Consider the following 12,586-nt stretch of genomic DNA (forward strand, 5'->3'; position numbering starts at 1 on the left):
AGATCCTCACTCTTCAATAAACAGAGACAAGAAGAACGACACCTTGTCAGACAGGCCACTTCCTGCATGAAATCTTCTCAGGTTTTTGCCTGCCATATGAGTTCTGTTATACTCACAGACACCATTCAAACAGTTTTAGAAACTTTAGGGTGTTTTCTATCCAAAGCCAATTATATGCATATTCTAGTTACTGGGCCGGAGTAGTAACCAGATTAAATCGGGTACGTTTTTTATCCAGCCGTGTCAATACTGCCCCCTAGCCCTAACAGGTTTTAAAGAGCAGCAGTAAAATAACAATAGTGAGGCTATATACAGGGGGCACCGGTTAGTCGAGGTAATTGAGGTAATATGTAGGTAGAGTAATTAAAGTGACTATGCATAGATAATAAACAGAGAGTAGCAGCAGCGTAAAAGAGGGGGGCAATGCAAATAGTCTGGGTAGCCGTTTGATTAGATGTTCAGGAGCCTTAAGGCTTGGGGGTAGAAGCCTGTTTAGAAGCCTCTTGGACCTAGACTTGGCGCTTCGGTACCGCTTGCCGTGCGGCAGCAGAGAGAACAGTCTATGACTAGGTTGGCTGGAGTCGTTGACAATTTTTTGTGCCTTCCTCTGACATCGCCTAGTATAGAGGAATAGCATTCTCACATTGGTGTTCCTTTTGTCTAGGTGTGAAAGGTCAGTGTGGAGTGCAATAGAGATTACATCATCTGTGGATCTGATGGGGCGATATGCAGATTGGAGTGCAGATTGGAGTGGGTCTAGGGTTTCTGGGATAATGGTATTGATGTGAGCCATGACCTGCCTGTCAAAGCACTTCATGGCTACAGACGTGAGTGCTACTGGTCGGTAGTCATTTAGGCAAGTTACCTTAGTGTTCATGGGCACAGGGCCTATGGTGGTCTGCTTGGAACATGTTGGTATTAAAGACTCAGACAGGGAGAGATTGAAAATGTCAGTGAAGACACTTGCCAGTTGGTCAGCGCATGCTCGGAGTACATGGCCTGGTAATCCGCCTGGCCCTGCAGCCTTGTGATTTTTGACCTGTTTAAAGGTCTTACTCACATTGGCTACAGAGAGCGTGATCACACAGTCGTCCGGAACAGCTGATGCTCTCATGCATGTTTCAGTGTTACTTGCCTCAAAGCGGGCATAGAAATAATTTAGCTTGTCTGGTACGCTCGTGTCACTGGGCAGCTTGCGGCTGTGCTTCCCTTTGTAGTCTGTAATAGTTTGCAAGCCCTGCCACATCCGTCGAGCGTCGGAGCCGGTGTAGTACGATTTGATCTTAGTCCTGTATTGATGCTTTGCCTGTTTGATGGTTCGTAGGAAGGCATAGTGGGATGTTTTATAAGCTTCCGGGTTAGAATCCTGTCTGTAATCCATGGCTTCTGGTTGGGGTATGTACGTACAGTCACCGTGGGGACAATGTCATCGATGCACTTATTGATGAAGCCAGTGACTGATGTGGTGCACTCCTCAATGCCATCGAAGGAATCCAGGAACCTATTCCAGTCTGTGCTAGCAAAACATTCCTGTAGCTTAGCATCTGCTTCATCTGACCACTTGTTTATTGACCGAGTCACTGGTGCTTCCTGCTTTAGTTTTAGCTTGTAAGCAGGAATCAGGAGGATAGAATTATGGTCAGATTTGCCAAATGGAGGACGAGGGAAAGCTTTGTATGCGTGTCTGTGTATGGAGTAAAGGTGGTCAAGAGTTTTTGTGGTCTTAGTGCGAGATCCAGCACCTGCAGTAGGTCCCAGCTGTAGCAGTACAGTCACTGTGCAGTCTGACTGAGGGAGGTTTTTGTACAGCTCTGTATCACTGTGTGAACACATGTTTACTATTGATGTAGTGGTAACTCTGACAGTAGTAATCTCCTGCATCTTCAGCCTGGACTCCACTGATGATCAGAGTGAAGTCACTCCCAGATCCACTACCACTGAATCTAGATGGAGTCCCAGACTGAAGGGTTTTAGCCGAGTATATTAGGAGTTTAGGAGCTCCTGCAGGTGTCTGTTGGTACCAGGCTAGAAGGTGCCCATTGCTGTTACTGTATACAGCACTGCTGGTCTTACAGCTGAGACTGACTGAGTGACCCACGGAAACATCTTTCACTGCAGGGGTCTGAGTCACAGTGACCTGGCCTCTGGACTCTGAAACAGAGATGTCATGTAGAATTAGCATTCAATTGTTCATTCATTTGTCCATACAGCATATTAACTTAAACTGTAATGAGGTTATATTATTGCAATTGTCGAGTTAGTTTTCTGTAAAATGCAATACCTTGGAGACAGATGGCAAATATCCAGAGGAAGATGGTGATGAAAGTCATGGTTGTTGTGGGTTCTGTTGTCATGAAGGACAGTTCTCAGTCATGAAGTGTTAAACTCACAGGGATATAAACACTCCCAGACCACTGAAGCATGTGCTGTCTATGCAAAGTGTCCTCTCTATGCAAACAGACTGTATTTATCCCCCAGGGAAACTTTGGTGAAAAGCTCTACTTCTTCTTCTTCTTCATCTTCTTCTTCTGGATTGGGTTGGCGGATTGCATCCAATTTAAAGGTGTATACACCGCCACCTACTGTACTAAATGTTGAGGCCAGTCACAGCCTATCTACATTAAATGATCTTCATTATTCCTGTTCGTAAAATGAAACCACCAACTAACCATACACCTATATACCCATTTTTCATAAAAATAAAATCACCTCCCCATTAACTCTTCTGCAGAAAAATCTCGTACACCCAGGTACTTCTCTTCAGCTACCACCTACACATTAAAACCCCCTACTCCAGTCGACTACTTTGAACCTATCTGCTCCTGCACCATGCCAACGGCCTGGGAGGACGGGACACCACCCCTCAACACAACCTGTAACTCTGCTGAAGTCAAATCTTGTATACCCAAATAGTTCTCAGCAGCTGCCACCACAAAATCTATTCTCTGTGTTTTACCTACCGTTTCTGTGGAACAGTTGATAACCATTGCTATGAACGCTAAGACAACCTTACTCGTTGGCCTATCCCTCTGTACTGGCACAAATCTACTACTCACTGGGATCCTCTCAGGATCCCTCACCCTTGACCCATCCTCCTCCACTTCATTCACTGCCTCAGAATATGACACCCTCTGCACTACTCTGGCCACTTCAACCTGCTTCTCTCGCACCGGACACTTCCAATCAACAGCAACATGAGCATCCCTACAGTTGACACATACAACTTTATCCACTGAAACTACAAAATCCTCGATCCCATGCCCTCCTGCACACTTCCCACATCTTGGAATTTCCATCCTACACACTCCTGCAACATGACCGTAAACATTGCACCTGTAAGGGGTGCGTAACTGGTGGCAGGGAAGTCAGATGCAGAAGAGCAGAACTAGGTAAAAGCCGGAGCAGTTTAATAGTAAACCCAACGGCATAAGCAATACAAAATATGGGCACAATAACTCGACGCGCACCAGTCAAACATATTACATTTACATTTACGTAATTTAGCAGACGCTTAACAGTACCACACAAAGACATGGGGGGAACAGAGGGTTAAATACACAACACGTAATGAGGGAAATGAAAACCAGGTGTGTGGGAAAACAAGACAAAACAAATGGAAAATTAAAAATGGATCGGCGATGGCTAGAAGACTGGCGACGTCGACAGCCGAACACCGCCCGAACAAGGAGAGGCACCGACTTTGGAAGAAGTCGTGACAGCACCTGAAACAGTGCAGTGGATTCTGCTCAAAATCTCTAAAAGGATAACTAATATAGACTCAAAAGGACTGACAATGACTCCTCTGTTTCACCACTCTCCCCACCGGGTCTGCGTCGTACCAAACGGCAGGTGTCATAAACACCAGGAATTTTGAACTTCAATTTCTCCATCTCCACACTTAATGCTATCCCAGAAATCCCCTCTTTCAATGGTGCCATGTGTCATGTAAAAATCTTCTAAGCGTGAAATAGTTCCCAGTTGTTCTGATTGTTCTGACTGTGCTCTGATTGTGACATCATGCTGTAAAATCTCTCCCAGTGTGAAAATGTTCCCAGTACAATAATTCCAAGCATATCTCTCTTTGTGGATGGCTGAGCTCCTACGGATGTTTCGGTGGCGTGTGGGTTACCACATTCACCATAATAATGGTGGGATTGGTATGATGATTTCCACCTTTTAATGGGGTGATAGTAGTCTAATAGGGTGTTCTCTCACACCCTCCCTTGACCTTGAAAAACTGTTCTCTGGGCACGCGCATTTGCTTCACACATCTGCCAATCAATGGTGGCCAGGAGTATTGATTCTGACCAATCAGAAGCTTTTTGAGGCTTGAGGTCAGCATATAAATAACTGGATTCGCATCAAAATTCTTTAGATTGACAGGCGATTGCAAAGACTTGGGAGCTACGTTTTTGATTGACAGTGCATATATTTGTTAGTTAGTTAGCTATACAAACAAGTTAAAACTGCACACCTCTGAGAACAAGCCATCTCGACCAGTTCACAGCTAATTATGCTAGTTAGGTAGCTAAATCAAGGGTGAGGTGGCGTGAGAGAAACATCTGCAGGAGCTCAGCCATCTACACAGATGCACGTGCAATTATTGACGGCTAACATTTTCACACTGTGAAAAGTTTTACAACATAATGTCACAATCACAACACAATCAGAACGATTGGGAACTATTTCACATAACACCCTGTTGCTAAGAGCAAAGCAAGAAACAGATCTTGACCCAAGTTGCGTGACACAGAGCGCCCGTTCCTCTAATCAGAAAAAACACAAGCAAATATCACAAGTCCACTACAGGTTAACCTCAACTGACTAAATTACACCCAACTCCTTCCCCACCCACCCTGAAACCACAAATGGATCCGCCAAAAGGCAAGGGTCCATCTTCTCAAAAAATGTCATTCCTATTGGTCCAGATTGTTCTTCATCATGTCTGATGCCATTCTTCCTCAACACACATCTTCCCACTACACTCAGCTCTTTTCCTTCCTCCTAGCTGTCCACAATCACATCTATCTGTTCACCACACTCTTGCCGGGCCTTCATCAGTTACACTGCTTACAGAGCACGCACTGATGGTGTTTCTCCAAAACCCAACTTCTGTTCCTCAGCCCATTTTACAAGTCTGGCTATCTCTGACTGCTCCATGCTTCCTTCACCTTCTCACAACCTTTGTTCATTGGCGAGATCTGTGTGAGCAACAGCATTTTAAAGGTTGAGGCTGATTGTCCAGCCAATCAGGGTCTAAATTGGTTAACAAGCTTCAGCTGGGTTCAATTAAAAAATGGGAAGGTGCTGAAAGGATCTAGCCAGGTATCTCTCTGTACTTTGCTCTGTTCATCTTCCCTCAATTCTGACTAGTCTTCCAGTTCCTGCCACTGAAAACCATCCCCACAACATGATGTTGCCACCACTATGCTTTGCCATACGGATGGTGCCAGGTTTCCTCCAGATTTGACGCTTGGCATTCAGGCGAAAGAGTTAAATCTTGGTTTCATCAGACCAGAGAATCTTGTTTCTCATGGTCTGAGAGTCCTTTAGGTGCCTTTTGGCAAACTCCAAGCAGGCTGTCATGTGCCTTTCACTGAGGAGTGACTTCCGTCTGGCCACTCTACAATAAATGCCTAATTGGTGGAGTGCTGCAGAGATGGTTGTCCTTCTGGAAGGTTCTCCCATCTCCACAGAGGAACTCTGGAGCTCTGTCAGAGTGACCATCGGGTTCTTGATCACCTCCCTGACCAAGGCCCTTCTCCCCCCTATTGCTCGGTTTGGCAAAGCGGCCAGCTCTAGGAAGAGTTTTGGTGGTTCCAAACTTCTCCCATTTAATGGATGGAGGCCATTGTGTTCTTGGGGACCATTAATGCAGCAGAAACTTTTTGGTACCCATACCCAGATCTCTGCCTGTCTTGGACCTCTACGCACAATTCCTTCCACCTCGTGGCTTGGTTTTTGCTTTGACATGCACTGTCAATGGTGGGACCTTATATAGACAGGTGTGTGCCTTTCCAAATCAATTGAATTTATCACAGGTGGACTCCAATCAAGTTGTAGAAAAATCTCAAGGATGATCAACGGGAACAGGATGCACCTGAGCTCAATTTCGAGTCTCATAGCAAAGGGTCTGAATACTTGTGTAAATAAAGTATTTCTGTTTTTTATTTTTTATAAATTTAAAATCCTGTTTTCACTTTGTCATTATGGGTATTGATGAGAACAAATATATATTCATTCAATTTTAGAATGACGTTGTGACGTAACAAAATGTGGAAAAAGGAAAGGGATCATGTCTCATTCACAGATCTAAAAGTCAGTAACCTGCTCATCAAAATAGTTAATATAATGCTAGATGATCACATCAATATTTGGTTATGAGGTACATATGGAGATTTGATTTAGGGGGCTGATGCTGATGTAACATCACCTCACTTGAATATGGACTGGTATTGTATGTGTTACATAGCATCAAATAAAGTTTATATGTGCACTTTCAGGCTTTGACAAATATAATGAGTCACAACCATGACATGATGGTGGTGATTCTGATGATGGAGAACATGTGATCAGATTGATGCTTCCTAAACATATTCAAAGTTAACCTCCTCACTGATCAGTGTTCCATGTCACTGTCTCTTCCCCCTCAGCACCTGCAGTAGGTCCCAGCTGTAGCAGTACAGTCACTGTGCAGTCTGACTGAGGGAGGTTTTTGTACGGCTTTGTATTACTGTGTGAACACTCCACTACTGTGTAAACTCTGACAGTAGTAATCTCCTGCATCTTCAGCCTGGACTCCATTGATGGTCAGAGTGAAGTCACTCCCATATCCACTAGTGGGCTACACTACACTAGTTAATTTAGCAGACAAGATTTGCTTAGAATTCCGTGGTTTTATTTTACATGATTTTATAGTATTGTCGTAACTGTCGGAAGGAGCAGACCAAGGCGCAGCGTGTTGAGTGCTCATCTTCTTTTTATTAAAGTAAAGTGAACACTTAAACAAAAATTAACAAAATGACACACAACAGTTCCTTAAGGTAACATTGACTATACGAAAAACAACTACCCACAACCTCAAAGGAAAAACAGGCTGCCTAAGTATGGCTTCCAATCAGAGACAACGAAAGACACCTGCCTCTGATTGGAAACCATACTCGGCCACACATAGAACATGAACATAGAAAATGAAAACTAGAACAAATCCCCATAAAACAAACCAACCCCGTAACACACAAAAACAACACCCCCTGCCACGCCCTCACCATACTACAATGACAAATGGCCCCTTTTACTGGTCAGGACGTGACAAGTATGAAGTATACAAATTAATATAGCTGAATAAAATAGAAAGGATATTTTTCCAAGGTTCTCCTATATGCTTAATTTAGAGTTATTAATTTAACTTTAGTTGTGATTCAAACGTTGGGCTGTATGTTTTGATTTTGAATACATTCCAAGGCTGCATGATGCAACTCTAATGATGATTTGAAAAAAGTTGCATGAAAGGCATGAGGTCTGCTTTGTTTTTTTAGTGCTGGCTATACACACTTCATCAGTCTCTCATACACAATTTGACAAGCACTTGATAATGCCTAGAATTCTCCAGCGGCATCCCCTTTGTGTGGCCGTAATACCCCCTTTAAAAATCCATGTCTTTTGCAGCCAGTGGCCGTTGTGCGTTTGGGCTGAATATAATAATTATAATTCCCTTCTCCCAGCTGCATGCTCCGAATCACCTCTCACTCTCATGGCTCTCCATCACATGGTCGGGTCTTTCTCACAGGCTATAAGTGAAGAAAGACACATCAGAACGTAACTGTGCGTGTCATCATCCAATTCCGAGGCGCATATCGAAGATATTAGAAGAACTGTCCACATTTACTTTCTTTTCGTCAGCTAACAAGATGAGTAAGCCTAACGAACAGCAAAAGTACTAGCCTATGTCAATCTACTATCCCCCATAGTACAAAAGTTGACCTATTCGGTGCGAGAAATAAATATTCCAAAAATAGTCTTGCAGAGTTGTGGGATGTGATAGATCTCAAATTAATACAACCACTAGCATCAATTATATTTAAGCAATGAGGCTGACACAACAAATCAGAACATTTAGCTTGAAACACTGATCAACTATTTGGCTATTTCTTCACATTATAAGCGCAGCAATGCGCACACAGCAGTAGGCTATAAGCGCACATGTTCCATTAGCAATGTGATTATGCATGTAATGCTTTTATTATAAAGGTGTATTTTTATGGTGAAAATGATCTTCCCCAATCTTGAATCTCACTCGCTGCGTGTGTATGCCAGTTAGGCTCTTCACCCGGTATAAAGCAGATTAATGTGCTTAATTTAAAAAAGTTATTTGGCCACTTTAGTTGTGATACAAACCTTATCAAAACATATCAGCCTATGGGCTAGGCTACATGAGGTGTGCGACTATGATTTGAAAAAGTTGCAAAACAAAAGGCATGCGCTGTTTCTTGCCTTAAGCTGAACATCATTCACAAGTGATAATATATATTTCACAAGCGATAGGCTAAAATCGTCACCCATCACACTTGTCAGCCATTTTGTCTTTACATATACTAAATTCAAAAGGCCCTCGCACATCTGAGCAATCTTGCTGCAGGTGCATGGCAACAGTTGAAACAGGATGAAGGAAAAAAGGAAACTGCACACTGCTCTTGATAGTATCACTGATATTTAATAAGCTTACGTATCGGCCTAACGGCCTTCGTCAGAGCTTTAGCTTTAGCTCTGATGAAGGCCGTTAGGCCGACACGTAAGCTTATTAAATATCAGTGATACTATCAAGAGCAGTGTGCGGTTTCCTTTTTTCCTTCATCTTTACATATACTAAATAATATATGTGTGAAATTTGTTTTGATTTAGAATGGACCATTATCATGCGCCTGTCTCGAAACAGGGGCAGGGGACAAAAATACATCTCATCTATGCAATTAAATAGCGAATGGAGGACGCATTTCCCATGGTTCATTTTCATGCCAGCCAGGTAGGCTATACTCCTATTGTAAAGAGATGTAATGTGCCTATAGAAAGCTGATGGGATCCTCCTCTTTTTAATAGAGGCCATCACTCTGTTTTCTCACGCAATTGCATTAGTCTATAGAAATGGTGCTGAAACATGAGCTCATGGGCTCTCATGATGTGTTTGATTACATTTTTGATTACATTTGCATTGATATCAGAGTGATTAGAGGGACAATAGAGTGCTGAGTACCAGTCAGTTATTACGTTTGGTAGGCTACTAATGACCATCAGCAGCGTCAGAGCTTGGAGAATCCTAATTTTCTGAGACTAAACGGTCACGTTGAATTTGACTGCCGTAATTACAGCCGTTAATACTGTCACCGTAACAGCCCTAGATGCACACTGCCTGCCTTCCAGGACACCTACAACACCAGGAGTCGCAGGAAGGCCCCAAAAAATCATCAGGGACGTCAGCCACGCAAGCTACATCCTGCTCACCCTGATTCCATCACTCAGACATGGGCAGTACAGGAGCATCATGGCTAGAACTAAAAGACTGGCAAACAGATTCTACCCCCAGACCATCAGGCTGCTGAAACATAACAATGAATGAAAGTTAAAACATTGCAAAGTGCATAAGAGAGTTTAACTGAGATCAGTAAGAGTGCTTTTAGCTTTGCTGCCCATCATCTTGGAACACTTTGAAAAAGGACAAAAAAAAGATAATTTAACGATAATTTAATTGAGGATTTTAAATCCCAGATTGGAGGGCTGCTGATCACTTTCTGCACATGTTTTTAAATGGGTATTATAGGGTACAAGGGGGTCACTTTTCTTGTGTTGGGAACATTATATAAAATACCGTTTTGTGATCTCAGAGAGTATTGTCCATGACTCTGTAGGGTGAGTAAAGTCATTAAATATATTGTCAGCTGCCCTAAGATGTCCTCATAGATTAATGTACCAGTGAGTCTGAGACCTCAGTACTCCAAGTCGCTCTGGATAAGAGTGTCTGCTAAATGACTGAAATGTAAAAATTAAAAATGTACAGTCATTTATGTTCATAACCGACTTCATGATCTAACATGGTCGACGTGATTAAAACTCATTTATGTTAAAATTCTGCTATTCTGATCAGATTCATTCCTAAACAATACCTCTACAACATGTATAACTGACACTGTATGACTAGTAACTGTAGTTATTTTACCACTTTATACTTGTTTGGTTTATACATCTGCTGTATCATATTACTTTAGTGTTTTCTCCACTTCTTTTAAACAATCTAACTTTTACATTCATGTTTAGAGGGCACTTCCAATTCACTTTATTTTGTTGTGTCCTTTGCTGAAGATAATCTCTTAGTGTAGCTGTACTTGATGTAGTTACTTAGTTGATGTGTTCTGTTTGTTCCAGGTAACAGTGTCCCCACCCTCACTGTCCTGCCCCCCTCTAGTGAGGAGCTGTCCAGTACAGCAACAGCCACACTGATGTGTCTGGCCAACAAGGGCTTCCCCTCAGACTGGACCATGAGCTGGAAAGTGGACGGGACCAGCAAGAACCAGGAGACCAGTCCTGGGGTCCTGGAGAAGGACGGCCTGTACAGCTGGAGCAGCACCCTGACTCTCACTGCCCAGGAGTGGACCAAGGCAGGAGAGGTGACCTGTGAAGCCCAGCAGAAATCCCAGACTCCAGTCACCAAGACCCTGAGGAAGGCTGACTGTTCTGGGTAGGACCCCTCAGTCACACACCCCTGTGGAGAGAGGCTGCTGGTTCCTCTGCTTTCACTCTGTTCTGAGATCAGATGTTCTCTGTCTTATTGATCACTGACATGTAGACTAACAGAGGGCTTTGCTTGAGTTCATGTGTCAATCCTCTCTGTAGACTGAGGTTGAATCAGTGTTATATTTTATGTGTTCTGTTTTATTACTATTAGATACTGTAGGAATGTTTCCTTTGATGCTTTGATGAATAGATGAAAATAAAGATTTCCCTTTGGAACACATATTTTTCTTGTCTCTTTCAATAATATTACTTTAGTCTTCAATGTTGAATGATACAGAAATATATTCATGAACCCTGATTCACAGTTTCTTTGAAAACTATCAGACCTAAATGTCATTGCTTAGTTATTTATGTTCTCACTTGAAACCACATCGTCATGAAACGGTAGTTCATATTAACACAAGATACTACAATGTTAATTAACAGATTAACAGGAGAGGTCTAGATACTACAATGTTAACAGATTAACAGGAGAGGTCTAGATACTACAATGAGTAAAATGGTATTATAGGGCACTAGGGGGTACCCCCCTCCCAAGAACAATGTCTAATTGCTGCCCTTTATTTTGTTGAGCAGTGTATATTAAACTTTTTCAAAATGTCAAAAAATTTGATCAATTTACCACAAAATTGTTTTGTTGAAATATCTCCAAAGGTCGTGATGACACAGAGGACATTTTTTGTTGTTGAGAAACAGCAGTGGCAGCCAGGGAAAGTGTTGGAAAAATAATTTGGTGACATCATGTGGGCTTAATGTGAATTACCCCAGTGGGCTAGTTACCCCCTAGTACCCTACTTTATGTAGATAGTGTATGTAGTATAGATAGATAGTGTATGTAGTGTAGATAGATAGTGTATGTAGTGTAGATAGATAGATAGTGTAGATAGTGTAGGTAGTGTAGATAGATAGTGTATGTAGTGTAGATAGATAGATAGTGTAGATAGTGTAGGTAGTGTAGATAGATAGTGTAGATAGTGTAGATAGATAGTGTAGATAGCGTAGATAGTGTAGATAGTGTATGTAGAGTAGATAGATAGTGTAGATAGTGTATATAGTGTAGATAGTGTATGTAGAGTAGATTGATTGATAGTGTAGATCGTGTAGATAGTGTAGATATGTAGTGTAGATAGTGTAGATAGATAGTGTAGATAGTATAGATATATAGTGTAAATAGTGTAGATAGACAATGTATGTAGTGTAGATGTCACTTGTGCCTATGGCTCTACTTGGTCCTTTTCCCTTTCCCTCATGTGTGCTTGATTTAGAATGTATTCATAGAATGTATTTATTTAGAATGTATTTGTTTAGAATTTAGAAGTGCTTTAATTTTTCATATTTACTTATTTGATTTACTTCCTTTGAATTGGTTAATGCCTTTTGAGTGCTCTTCTCGTTGAGTGAATGAGGGAATGAGTGTGTTAGTTAGGGACCTGATCCATGCCCTGCACAAAGGCAGCTCTCAGACAATGTTCAGGACATTCAAGCCAGCAACAGGAAAGGACTGGTGCCACAGGCTGCGCTCACCAACACAACTACCACTGCTGCGTCTGGGGAGAGGAGACCGGATGAGTGTGACCCTGCTCGATAAGAGCCGGACTGAACGACGTGTGAGTGCGTAACAATGGTTTCCAGTATGATGACATCACTGATGAAGCTTTCTCTGCCCTCCAGACGTGGCCTGCTACAAGACAGCTGAGGCCACGACTACCGCATCGGAATCCCATGATGCCATCCTCAAAGCTACGAACGCTCCATGACAAACAACTATGGACTTTAGTGTGTAGGCCTATGTGGTGGCCGG

General features: G+C 42.4%; 1 gene segment (V, D, J or C); it reads left to right on the forward strand.

The window, feature by feature from the left end:
• Positions 1–11,003, forward strand: part of LOC106576385 (Ig kappa-b4 chain C region-like) — a 40,484-nt gene extending 29,481 nt beyond the window's left edge. Inside the window, 1 exon segment of the C gene segment in view lies at positions 10,417–11,003. Coding sequence covers positions 10,417–10,733 — 317 coding nt within the window.
• The last annotated feature ends 1,583 nt before the right edge of the window (positions 11,004–12,586 follow it).

Source organism: Salmo salar, chromosome 17 (genome assembly GCF_965601325.2).
Source record: "Salmo salar chromosome 17, fSalSal1, whole genome shotgun sequence".
NCBI classification, from domain to species: Eukaryota; Metazoa; Chordata; class Actinopteri; order Salmoniformes; family Salmonidae; genus Salmo; species Salmo salar.